The sequence below is a fragment of the Alexandromys fortis genome, unplaced genomic scaffold (genome assembly GCF_014885135.2).
Source record: "Alexandromys fortis isolate MF-2015 unplaced genomic scaffold, M_Fortis_MF-2015_v1.1 scaffold_122, whole genome shotgun sequence".
NCBI lineage: Eukaryota > Metazoa > Chordata > Mammalia > Rodentia > Cricetidae > Alexandromys > Alexandromys fortis.
Window position 1 is genome coordinate 2,678,522 of NW_026068004.1, and position 14,187 is coordinate 2,692,708.

At 39.7% G+C, this 14,187-nt stretch overlaps 1 protein-coding gene across 10 annotated transcripts in view; it reads right to left on the reverse strand.

Annotated features, from left to right (window-relative positions):
* The window catches only part of Scmh1 (Scm polycomb group protein homolog 1), a 119,316-nt gene that overhangs the window by 23,889 nt on the left and 81,240 nt on the right, over positions 1-14,187 (reverse strand). For all 10 annotated transcript variants that reach the window (XM_050161196.1, XM_050161189.1, XM_050161190.1 and 7 more), the window contains one exon: positions 1,160-1,389. In XM_050161196.1, the coding sequence (XP_050017153.1) occupies positions 1,160-1,389 (230 nt within the window). The remainder of the gene's footprint in view (positions 1-1,159; positions 1,390-14,187) is intronic.

Below are 14,187 nucleotides of genomic sequence, written 5' to 3' on the forward strand. Positions count from 1 at the left end.
AGGGCTAGGTATTAGCAGTGAATATTATACAGAAAGAGTAAGCAGTGACATTGAGAATTTAAATCCAATAAAAAAAAGGGACAATTAAGAGAGGTAGCATCAAGACTAAAATTATCCATCCATTCGTCCATCCATCCACCCACCCATCTTACATATACAGAACATCTCCCATGAGAATGAGAAACAAAGAGGAAAAGAGAAGAGAAGGTTAGGCACTTGACCTTGAGGGGCTTATACTCTACAAGGACTAATGTTAGCTAGAGTTATTAACAAGCATAGCAAATCAGCCAAATAACCAACTCTAGGGAAAATATGGGACTGCAATGGAGGTCCAGGGAGAACAGGACAGCATTTCCACAGGGTGATTCAAGTAATCAAATTCAGAAGGAGGTTTTGAGAAACCCTTGATCATTAGGAAATAAGTGGAGGAGAGATGATCACAAGGGCCCAAGAGGAGTTTCGTTTTCACACCATTGCTTTTGCTAGGGAAGCTATCTATGGAAACACTGAATGATTTAAGAAGTAGTACATTCATTCAGTAAACCATGCTCAGTGAAGCTTGACTTGATCTTTTCCTACATTAGAAGAAAGTATATGACCCTTAGGTGTGTGTGTAGTGGCGATCTTGGAACTAGATGTAGAAACCAGTCAATGTAGTCTTTGTCATTCACTTGCTATATGGTCTTAGGAAAATCATTTCACATGTCTAACTTTTAATTTACTTCATAATAAAGTAATGCTAATAGTCTCCCAGAGCATTGTGATGATCGTTGATATGAATGTAATAGCATCTAATATAGTCTGACATTAAATAATTAAATGAAGTTTAAAAAGAAATCTTTGCAATAGCAAATGAAATACATTTAAAGAATTAATATACTCTATTTACATGCTAGGCATCTATTTTGTGAAGGTTAATGAGAAGCAGGATCTTTTATGTATGGAAGACATTGGATTGACTCTCTCAAAAACTAAAATTAGTTTCCTATCCCTACTACAGGTAAGCGCTAAACAGAGATGACAATCTAGATTTCTCTTAAAAACCACCAACTAGGTGGACAAGATGGCTAGATGTGCTCCTTTTCGAGATGAAATGTGTGGCTGAATTGCCTCTTTGCTGTCCCATACCTCTTTCTGGGAAGCCCACATTTTTACCTACCTTACTGCCAGGTTTGGGACCCCTCTTCTTTGGGAATTTCAAAGGTTCAGCTGACTTGGATGGGGTAGAGGTGGGATGGGGAATAAGGATCTTGGGTGTTCGGCCCCGCTTCTTTCCTGGTTTGCGCCCCCTCTGCCCTGGCTGATGCTCCAAGACAGTTTTGGTGCTGTGGATGCTGGGCTTCTCAGTATTCACATCAGATGCAGGGGAAGGATTCTTTGGAATCACAACTGTAAGAAAAAGACTCATTCTATTATCACCCTTCCTGTATTTCCACCTGTCTTAATTAGGGTTTCTACTGTGACAAAACACAATGACCAAAAAGCAATCTGGGGAGGAAAGGGTTTATTGGGCTTATACTTTCATACTGTAGTACATCACTGAAAGAAGCCAGGACAGGATCTCAAACAGGGCAGGAACCTGGAGGCAGAAGCTGATGCAGAGGCCATGGAGGGGTGCTGCTTACTGGCTTGTTTCCCATGGCTTGCTCTGCCTTTCTTATAGAACCCAGGACCATCAGCTAAGGGGTGGTTACCACTCACAGTGGCTGGGCTCTCCTCCATCAATCACTAATTAAGAAAATGCCTTACAGCTGGATCTTATGGAGGCATCTTCTCAATTGAAGTTCCCTCCTTTCAGATGACTCTAGCTTGTATCAAGTTGACATAAGATCAGCCAAGACACTGTCCCAGACAGAAGGAAAAATAACATTTCTGTTCAGGGAGTTTGTCCTAGTTTCTTGACATTTGACCTAGATGCTTAGAAAATTACAAAATAAATTGAATTTATTTTGGCTACAATAGAAGTTTTTTTTTTTTTAAATCAGTTCTAGTAGATACAGGAAAACATTAAAGATTTCCCTAAGTATCTTAGGGAAGCATTGCGACCCAAGTTCAAGGTGAATCCTGTGGCTAGAACCAGAGGCTCACAACTGGGACAGATCTCAGGAGTCTACAGTCTTTTCTGATGAGAATTAAGATATAATAGAAGAGATGTGGTGCCTCTCCCTGGCTACTCAGTGAGGCAAGAACTTTTGTTTTCAAAGTGAACCCTGACAGCCAAGGTGACATCAATGTGGCTGAGATTTTAGCATGATTAGTGCAGTGTGTGTGTGAAACATGAAAATGGAAATCATTTCTCAACTTAAAATGTTTGCTCTTCATTAAAGTCTAAATCCTTTATTGTGATCCCCAAAAGTTCAGACTTTTGCTTTTGCCTTGCACTCTAGTTATGACTGATGTCATACACCTATCTTTATTCTAGTTGCTCTATATACTGAACTCTTCATTACTCTTAGTAAGATATGTATCAACACTTAATTTTCTTTCTTTTTTTTTTTTTTTCATTTTTCGAGACAGGATTTTTCTGTAGCCTTGGAGCCTATCTTGGAATGAGCTTTTGCACCGCCACCCAGCAATTTTCCAAGCTTAATCTAAGATCACATTCTTATTGAAGTTTTCTCTGACCAGGACACCATTAGGTCAGCACTTTTAAAGTATTCTGTGGACTACTTAATTTTATGTCATTCATTCATCTTCTCCTTAAATTTAGACCATTTAGAGATAAGGAATACCTAGTTCATTACAGAAATAATTATTGAGCACTTGCTATGGGTTATACACTGTTCTGAGTCCTGGGAATAGAACAGTGAACAGAGCAGACACAGTTTCCACTCATCAACTCAGTGGGAGAAATGAAAAGTGAACAATATTTATCAGAGTACCAGGTACTGACAAGTGCTATGATTCCTGTAGGGTAAGGATACTACATTGTTTGGGAAGCATTCTTTTAAGAGAAGAGATTTAAGCACTGTTCCAAAGAGCAAGACTACGAAGACCCCACAGAAGAGTTGTCAAAGACTGTTTTGGTAAGTCTAATGTGTAACAAATAGAAATTCTAACGTGGGAACATGTTAGTGTTTGAAGTTAGCATAGCTGGACATGAGTTTGCAATGTGGAGAATAGAGAAGAAAAGCAGTAGGGATGAACAGATCAAGCTGGGTAGCTAGCTACTAAACGCAAGAAAAGAGGGAAAAAGATAGTTTCTAACATTAATGTACATCAGTTAGACAAAAGAGCTGGCAAAGAGATTAAAGAGTGGTCCAAAAGTGAATCCAAAAGAAAATGAGTGTGAAGTCCCAGAAATCAAGAGAAGTGTTCTAGCACCTCAACCTGCTAACCAAATATCACTCCACCTGGAACACGTCCAGTCTATCTTCTAACTTGATGGACTGAGAATACCACATATTTATCATCTCAGCTTCAAATCAGTTATCTTGAGATCAGATATACCAAAATTGAGATTCAGTTAACAAAACAACTAGCCTTGTCAATGTAGAGAGAAAAATACAAGAGCTATTCTAGATTCTGAAAGTGAACATGACATGCAGTTAATGCAATATATGGTTTGGTTTAGAGCCTGGGGGAAGATATATTTTGAAAAGGAATATTAGATCAATTGATAAGATTTATATACTGATTCTGGTAATATCTGATGTCAAGTGTGGCTTGCTGAGTCACTAGAGTAGGGCATCATACACATTACTGAATAAATCAGAGGATGTATTTATCCCTATGATTTAGCAATTCCAACCACAGGTATAAATGCCAAGGAGGTTCTTGCACATATATATCAGCATATGTGTATTAATGCTCATAGTAGAATTATTTTTAATAACTGGCAAGTTTAAATGATCCAAATACTCACTATTAATAAGATGGGTCTAGGCCGGGGCACAGCTCCCTGGCAAAGCATGTGCTCATGGGCATCATGAGTCCTGGGTTTAATCTACAGCACACATACATTTAAATAAAGGAAAGGGGAATATTTTGTATGTTATGTAAGCTAAGAATGGTGGCTTATGCCTATAACACAAGCACTTGGGAAGCCAAGGAAGGTAGACTGTGGTGAGGCCAAGGTCAGTCTGAGCTACAGAATGAGACTGTCTCAAAAAGGTTATGAAGATAGTACTCATAGTGTGTGGTCTGGTGACTTCTAGGGAAACAGCTTAATTAGTGAAGTGTTTGCTGCCCAAACATTAGGATCTGAGTTTGATCTCCAGAATGTACATAAAAAGCCAGGCAAGGTGATATATGCTTGTTACCACAGTGTTGAGAAGGAAGCAGATGAATCCCTGGGACTGGCTGAGAAGTCAGCCTAGGTTAATCAGATAAGCCCTAGGCCAGTGAGAGACCTTGTTTCTAAAACCCAAGATAGTACCTGAAGAGGAATGGTAGCCAAGTTTGTCCTCTGGCCTCCAAAGTCATGAGCACACATGCATGTTCTTATTTATACATATAAACAGGCACACACACAGAGATACAAAAAGAAAAAAATAAAGGAAAAATCCTTGTATAAAGTACAAATGGTTTCTAATGGTGATCAGTGTTATTTTCATAGAAAGAACCTAACCCTCACTAAATTCAGCACTCTACTTATTTTATACCTTAGCCTGAGTAACCAAACCAGCCAAAAGGCCTCCCTTTAAACTGGTTTTTATGAGTCCCAAGACAGTGAAAGCCCATGAACCTAAGTGGGGTAGGGAGGTAAAGAATCACCCGACAGACAAGGCTCTCAGTGGGTACCTAGTACATGGCTACAGAATAGAAATGAAGCCAGATGGAGACCTTGGGGGAGGGTTGAAGGGGAGGGAAGAGGCAGGGAGGGGAGCAGATAAAAATGTAGGGCTCAATAAAAAATCTATTAAAAATATTAAAAAATAAAAAAAAGAAATGAAGCCAGATAATAAGAGAAGAGCAGTTCCCTGTCTCAGCTCTTTTCAGTAATACTAATAGTTTGCTTCTCTCTTTCCCTGAGGGTTAAGCATACATAGTGTGGTGGTACACAACTATAAAACTAGGGAAAAAGTTGCCTTCACTGGACTCAAAGATCTGGACAGAAGAAAACAATTTTATTGGACAGCTCTTAAAAACCATGTTATGCATGTCTTTTGTGAGCAACACTGAGGTGAGGCTTCAGGAGAGTTTAACAGCTTCTTAATAACTAGATTTGAAGAAGCTATCTCGAGGGAAGATCTGGAAGCTCTTCCTGTTAGGAAGCCCTGATCTGCCTTGCCACATTCTAACTTAATTATCCTGCTTGAAAAAAAAAAAAAAAAAGAAAGTAAGTAAAAAAGAATAGTATCAAGGAATTAGGGATCTAATTTTAGTTCTGTCCCTTATGATGTGACCTTGAATTTGTTATCTTTTCTCACTTTTCTAGACGTAAGTGATTAGTCAATTCATGATTGTCTTTATCAGAGAAAGATGAAACACATGAATATAATCCAACACATTTTGGTGTTACTAAGGTGGAAAGAATCAACTTCCTAATCAACAATACTTAAGTTCTTATACACTTGGGGTTCCACTTGGCCTTCATGACAATCTTGTAACACTGACAGTACCTCCTCTAACAAGTGAGGAAAGCAAGCATCATCAAGTTAAAGTGGAAGAGCTGGCCATGATTCTAGTCTTTGGTACTGTCATGTAGCCCAGAAGAAAGAAATCTCTCTCTGAATAAAAAGGAGAGCGCCAGTGAGCACCAGCATTTACCTTTCTGCTCCTGACTGTTGAGGCAATGTACCTCTCACTCCAACTAACAGCTAGAACTGCTCTCACCAACACATCTTCCTCATCAAGGAAGCCCTGGGAGCAGCAATTCATGTGCTAATTAACTTGATCATATTAACTTTTGAAAATGTAGTAAAAGCTGTCAAGGATCTACACAGAAAACAAAACAAAAACCAACGTGACTCTAAAGGATCCAGTTTCAAGAAGACTGGTAGAATTTTGCATAACAATTTGGTGGGTGTGGACGATACAAGCTGGCCTGGACATCTAGATCAGAAGGAACACATGAGTACATCACAAGAGGCTTTCACTTACTAAATGGCGGACAGCCTGAACATCTAAACAGTTGACAGTAAAGAATTATGACTAGTTAAGTAAGTAAGAATCCACGAGTTCACACTGATGTAACCAAATAACTAACTAAATAGGGGAAAGGGAAAGCTCTTATTGCATAATTCAGCTTAGAACTATGGTAATGCCATCCTAGCCTAACTTTACTTCATGTCTGCATGGTCACTTATCAGCCTTCCACCCTTTACAGCCACATTTGCCTTAGCAACCCTTCTAGGGATTGTCTATGACCTTGACCATGGCCCAAATGTTTTATGTAGTATCTGGAAAATACCACTGAGCTTTACAATAAAAGATGTTACTAGTCCCCCCGCTACACACACCAATTCCTTCCCCTAGCCCTCACTGATGTAACTGGAGATTTGTCTTTAAAAATGCCGTATCTCTGAGCTTGAATACTAAGACTTTTCAGAAGTATGAGCCCACTCTTGGTCTGGTCATTGATAAAAACTAAAAAATTTAACTGGCTTAATTAGCATGGTTGTCAATAACTTTCTTGTGGGGATCACTCAGTTAATGAGTACAAATAAAATGAGAAAATTAAAAATTGGGAAATAATTAAGAAATAATTGATTTAAGCAAGATGTACCCATAGATCTCTGGAATCAAGTAGGGGACAAAGTCATGAGTCACTCACTACCTGTTTCCAAGATTGTTAATACAGAGAACTTTTAAAAGACTAAGTCTCTTCAAAGTCCTAGTTAAGTCTCCCTCATTTAGTACAGATGGTTGTGAGCCACCATGTGGTTGCTGGGAATTGAACTCAGGACCTCTGGAAGAGCAGCCAGTGCTCTTAACCTCTGAGCCATCTCTCCAGCCCAGTCTCCCTCATTTAGGATGATTCCTTCAAAGACAAAACAGGTTTGTGGTCTCACTGAGCGTAGAACCTACTTTAGAGCCCTGTTAATATAAACACTATCTCTTTGCTATTTCCTGCCAGGGCCTGGAAGGCCAAATCTAAGATCTCAAGTGAAGCTTTGAAAAATACAGGCCTCAATTGTCATTAGAGAGGCTTCACCTAGCTATGGATGGAAACAGATGTAGAGACCCACAACCAAATCTTAGGTGCACCTCCAGAAATCCTGTGAAAGAGGAGAAGTATTATGGGAGCCAGAGGGGTCAATGACACCATAAGAAAACCCACATAATCAACTAACCTGGGCTCTAAGGGCTCATAGAGATTTAACTGCCAACTAGAGAGTCTACGTGGGACTGACCTAGGCTGTCTACATGTATGCTACAGTTGTGTAGTCTGGTCTTCTTGTGGGACTCCTAACAGTAGGAGCAAGGGCTGTCTCTGATTCTGTTACCTGCTTTTGGGACCCTTCCTTCCTACTAGGTTGTCTCATCCAGCCTTAATAGACGAGAAGGTGCTTAGTCTTACTGCAACTTGATATGCCATGCCTGACTGATATACAAGGAAGGCCTGCCTGCACTTTTCTGAAAAGAGGAGTAGATGAGCGAACAGACTGAGAGGAGAGAAGGGAGAGAGAGAAAACTTATTTGGCTGAGAAAATAATTAATTAATTAGTTAATAATTTTTTTTAAAAAGTACAGATGTGTGGAGAACTAGGCATGGGGTAAAGGGTGGGGCTTATGTGTAAGGGCAGTGTAGCTCAGTGTATTGGCCTGACAGTTGTCTCTCCTCAAATATCATACCCCAAGTCACTTTAAGTTTCAGTTTTCTCATAAGTAAAATAAAGCTGAAAATAATCATGCCTACTTTAGAGTTATAGGAAAATAAAATGAAACAATAAGAAGTGTGAAAGAACATTAGGTAAACATTCCTTTTTCTTACCACAAGAAACATTTCTATTTTGCTTAGAATTTTTAAACATTTGCATATTAATGACTAGTAGGTAGGAAATATGGAGGAGACATTACAATCAGAAAGGGAACAAACAGGCTTACATGCAGGACACATCTTGCTTTCTGAAGTGGATTGCATAAACGCATTCCTTCCACATGTGTCACTTGCTTCTTAGTCAGGGCAAGAAGCTTGCTAAAACTCTCATGCTGGGACCCACTGAGGCAGGAGACAGAGAAGCATTATTGGAGGGAAGAGGAATGGTAAATGCTGGAAATGCTGTGGAAGGTCTTTGCCGTTGGTTTTTCTGGCCATCTGCTATTGCAAGGCTATGGCTTCCTGAAAGACACATAAGAGCAGATAGCCCACTCGCCTGGAAGTATCAACCACACAGTGAGTCATGCTTATTAGTATGGATGCAGTCAGGAGATGTGTGGCTTCCAGCGGCTCCCAGCTTGGGGCTCTCTAGTTTGGCTCTGTGGCCTGCCTGGTTGGCCTAGATTTTCCAGTAACAGAACTTTCGAAGGAAGAAGGTATGAAATTAGTCTACTAACTTCTGAACAAAATCTGGAGAAAAGACATTATCTTGTTCTAGCCTTAAGTAAACAAAAATAATTCCACTACTGTAGGAGCCAGCCATGATAAGCTAAATATGAACAAATCACCCAAAGGAAGTTCTTTACTTCCAACTATTATCACCTGCCAGTGTAGGATCAGCCATCAGTTTACCCTGAAGCAATACCTGGTTGTAGGAAGGACCATAAACTAAGATTACCTGAGCACCACCCAAGAACAAATCATCCAAAGGAAATGCCTAACGTTCCAACCACTGTAGATAGGATCACCTGCCAGCACACATTTACCAGGACACCCCTAGATAAATGTCAGCCAATCAGGGGTCCTGAACCTCAGAAACCCTTCAACCCTACCTTTACTACTATAAAAACCCAATTCTAATTGAGCTCGGGGCTCTCTATTTATTCCAATACGTTGGACATGCGGAGAGACCGAGTGCCAACTTGCATAAAATAAAGGCTCTTTGCTTTTACATACGGGACTTGGTCTCCTTGTTGGCTTTTGGGGGACTTCACAGATTTGGGCATAACAACTACCAGTTCTAAGGCACTTGCTGCTTCCCAGAGCCTTGCAAGCAAGTAGGGGGATGGCAATAAATTTCTTACCCTGATCCAGGGCATACATTTCTTGCAGCATATAGAAGAGTGGTACTTTTCTGAGTGAGATAAGGAGCCTGTTTCCTTTCACCTCGCTCCAAGATCCTTCTACTTCAGCACTGCTGACTGAAACCAAACCATCCTTATCTCACTTAACACGACTGTCTGGTATGGCTCTGCTACAACACAAGCAGCAATTTATTCCTTTTTTGTTGCCAAATAATATCTTATTAAGTAGATATACTGAGTTTTATTTATCTGCTCCTTGGCTGGTGAGTGTTAAGGGTATTTCAACTTTTGAGCTGTAATAAACAGTGCTGCCAAAACACTCATGTTTCATGTGTTTTCTGTTTTGTGGGGGTGGGGAGATATATACCTATGAGTGGAAATTCTGGGTCATACAGTAACTACATCCAGCTGTTATCACTTCCAAACTGTTTCCTAATGTGTCTGAAGCATTTTACCCCTTACCAGCAATGTATAAAGAGTCCAATTGTTCTACATCTTCTGTAATATTCATCACTATGTTTTGATTGCAGTTGTATGAGTGGGTGTGAAGTAGCATCACACTGTGATTCAATTAGCATTTCTCTAAAGACAATGACACTGAGCATCTTTCCAAGACCTTATTGTCTATTTGCATATATTCTCTGGAGAAATATCTACCCAAATAATTTGCCTGTTTATAAGTTAGCATATGCAGTAATGGGTTTCAGTATGGTATTTTCACACATGTGTATAATTATACTTTGTTCTTGGCCGGGCAGTGGTGGCGCATGCCTTTAATCCCAGCACTCGGGAGGCAGAGGCAGGTGGATCTCTGTGAGTTCGAGGCCAGCCTGGTCTACAAAGAGAGTTCCAGGACAGGCTCCAAAGCTACAGAGAAACCCTGTCTCGAAAAAACAAAAAACAAAAGAACAAATAATTATACTTTGTTCTTATTCACCCACCTCCCCTAGATCATTCTTACATCCCCTCTTGCTGGTTTCCTTACCCCTCGAATCTTCTGTTTTCATGTTGCATGTATTAAATTATTGCTACTTTCCCCTTATTCCTTCAGCTTAAGAACTTTTTCTCACCTCTCAACTACACATACACACACAAATCCAGAGTCCACATAAAAAATATGTGCATTTGTCTTTCTGAGTCTGCTTTGCTTAATATCATAAGCTCTGGTTGTATCCATTTTTCTACAAATATCATGATTTCATTTTTATTATGGAGGAATAAAATTCCATAGTGTATATATAATTTTATTTAATATCAAGCATGTGTTATTATAACATTATAACATGTTATAATTATATTTATATATTTATATTTAATATATATGTTAGCCATAATTCTCCTTATCATTCATTTGTTAATGGAAATTGACTATTTTAAAATTGGGTTATTTATCTTTTCTATAGCTGAGCTATAAGTGTTCTTTTACATTCTAAAAAATGATTTCAAACAATAAATGTCTTCACTCATTGTAGGCATGTCTGACCGGTGGCCAGGCTGCATGTATCCCAAGGTAGTTATGAATTCAACTTAACATATTTTTAGATAACAATTTGAAAACATTGACATTCCTATGTTGTTCTCCAATTAATTCAGAACAAAGTCCCAAACTGTCACTCTGGCTTACAAAGCCCCACACGATAGGCAGCTGCCTGCCTCTACAGCACCTAGTAATATCACCTTTCCCCTCAGCCTACATGCTTCTTATATCTTCATTTTGCTCATGCATGGTAGTAGCACAGTGCCAGTGGTTCTGTCTGCATGTTTGTACTCTCTTTCCCTAGATGGCACCTTCTTACTCCCAGGTCTCAATTTAAATAGCAACTTCACAGACAAGTTTTTCTGAAAAGAAATTCTGAGTAAAGAAGCTCTCTTTACACAAAGAAACTTTGGGGGAATGACAGACATCGCCACTATTTTGATTATGGTAATGGTACCATGGATATATATTTAAACTAAAACTTTTAAAAAATGTAATTTAAAATATGACCTTCTTTGTATGTTTTGAAGACTGAAGCTAGGACCTCGCTTATACGACAACACATTCTACCACTGAGCAAGTGGTATCTCTAGCCACTGAAATGACCTCATTACTTATTATAAATATTTATATCTGTCTCACATCACCAGAACAGAAGTGCCATGAAAGTGAGAAGACTGTCCGCTTGTGTCACTGCTGAATCCTCAGCTTGGCTGAGGCATTCAATAAATATTTGGTTAATTAATGAATGCATTCTATAAATGATTAGAAAAGAAATTCTGATACAATAGAGACTAATTTTCCATTCTTTTAGATTCATTGCTACGCTTTAGACTTAGAGAATGGGTGGTGGTGGCACACGCCTTTAATCACAGCATTCGGGAGGCAGAGGCAGGTGGATCTCTTGAATCTGAGGCCAGCCTGGTCTACAGAGTGAGTTCCAGGACAGCCAAGGCTACACTGAGAAAATCTGTCTCCCTTGGCTATGATAAACCAGCCTGCCTCCATCTTGGGTTTGAAAGTCATTTTATAGTAAAGACAAACTAGGCTCATTCCTGCTTATGAATCTCTGTTTCTTAAGGATTGGGCCATGCCGCACCTGTGACCTTCACTACAAATGGTTCTGTACTGTCTGTTCCAGGAAATGGCAACCATGCCTTTGCTTCAGAAAGTTGCTTATAAGCATCTTACAACCCTACTTTTTCTAAAAAAAAAAAAACAAAACCTTGCAACCACATTTTTATTTCAGGGTGTTGTTATTACCAACTTGCAATGCTTATGTTCTGCTTCTGTAAGTCTGACTATTTGCCTGCCAAATCTCCTACTCCTGAACTACAAAAACTCTTATCTTCCCAATGTCCAATGCTGATCTCTTGAACTCTGCTTTAGGGAGAGACATCTCATGTGCAGGAATTAAAACAAAGCTTGCATTAATTAATCTGGCCATGTGATCTTTCTCCTCACATGTGTGGAATTAACAGATGACCTCCATTATTGTCATTAGAAGTATCATTTATGTTTCATTTAGTCTGTGACACTACTGTAGTATGCTACATATACTCCCCCATTTATAGTGGCTACTTTTATAATGATAGTATTATAACAATGGCAGTGTACCACAGTAATAGCCTAGTATATCATGTATAATATAGTAATGATAATATAGCACACTGCTGTATTATAGAATAGTCACAGAAACACAACAGAAATTGTCTTAGAGCTTGCTATTTTCAAGACATGAGCATTTTGTCCATGTGATTTCATTTATTTCTCAAGAATTTTTTGAAGTAGGTATTCTTTTATAAATGGGAATTAGGCAGCAGACAAGTCTCCTAAGGCCAGGCAGCTCTACCACCATCCCCAGCTGCATCAAGGAAACAGCCCCCACCTGCACTGATTGGAGGAAGAGGGGCGTGGTTGCTCTCCCAGTAGGGACAGCCCTGCTCTCTAGGTAGGAGGTCCATGGTACTGCCCCTGCCTGTCCCCCCCCCCCATCCCTGTCCCAGCAGCTGGTCAGCAGGCAAGTCTCCTCCAGCCAGGTTGCTTTGCCACTGTCCGCAGCTGCAGCTGAGGGCGCCTGAGGCACAGCCCTCACCTGCACCGACTGGAGGGAGAGGAGAGTGGTGGCTCTTTAGGTTGAACAGCCTTGCTCTCTAGGTCCTAGGTCCGGGGTACTGCCTGTGCCCCTCCCCGACCTACCCCTTACCCTGCATCAGGTCAGCAAGCAAGTCTACTGTGGCCAGGCCACTCCACCACCAGCCCCAGTGGCATCAGAGGCTGCCTTGAGGCACAGGACCCACCTGAATCAACTGGAGGAAGGGCCAAAGCCTGTACCTTTATTTACTCCAAACCCAGATGAGTAGAAGACAGTGTAAGAACACATTCAACAACATAAAGAGCAATACGGCACCACCAGAACCTAGTGGTTCTTCAACAGCAAAACCTGAACCTCCCAAAACAGATAAAACACAAGAAAATGACTTTAAAAATAACTTTATGAAGATGATAGAGGCCTTTAAAGAGAAAATGAAAAATTCCCTTAAAGAAATGGAGGAAAAGACAAGCAAAAAATTGGAAGAAATCAGTAAATCCCTTAAAGAAAGCCAGTTAAGTCAAGAAAAAAAAATCAAAAAGTTGAAGGAAACAATTTAAGACTTGAAAACTTAAAAACAGGAAATGAACAAAACACAAACCGAGAAGATTCTGGAAATGAAAAATCTGAGTAAAGGAATAGGAACCATAAATGCAAGCATAACCAAGAGAATAGAAGAGATGGAAGAGAGAATTTCAGGCACTGAAGATAAGGTATAGCTAGTTCAAGGACAGTTAGGACTGTTACACAGAGAAACCCTGTCTTGAAAAAAAGATCCAACAAATTCTTAACACAAAATGTCCAGGAAATCTGGGACAACCAATAAGACCAAATCTAAGAATAACAGGGATAGGAGAACTCCAGCTCAAAGACACAGAAAACATATTCAACAAAAAAATCATAGAGAAAAACTTTCCCAAACTAAAAAATCCATCAATGAAACTTACAAAACACCAAATAGATTGATTAGACCCCCCCCCCCAAAAAAAATCCCTTCGCAATATACAATCAAAACACTAAACATCCAGAATAAAGAAAGAATATTAAGAGGTGGGGAAAAAAAGGCCAGGTAACATATCGGAAGTATGCCCAACTTATCAATGGAGACTCTGAAGGCCAGAAGGTCCTGGAAAGACGTTTTTGCAGACACTAAGAGACCATGGATGTCAGCCCAGATTACTATACCCAGCAAAACTTTCAATCATCATAGATAGAAAAAAACCCACAAGATATTCCATGACAAAGCCAGATCTAAACAATACCTAACCACAAACCTAGCTCTATAGAAAGTACTAGAAGGAAAATTCCAACCCAAGAAAGCTAACTGCACCCAGAAAAATACAGGCAATAGATAATCTCACACCAGAAAATCCCAAAGAAGGGAAACACAAACACACTACTTCACCACCAACAAAACCAGAAAATAACAGGAATTAACAATCACCGATCATTAATATCCCTTAATATCAATGGACTCAATTCACCTATAAAAAGACACAGGCTAACAGAATGGATATGAAAACAGGACCCATCCATCTGAGGCATACAA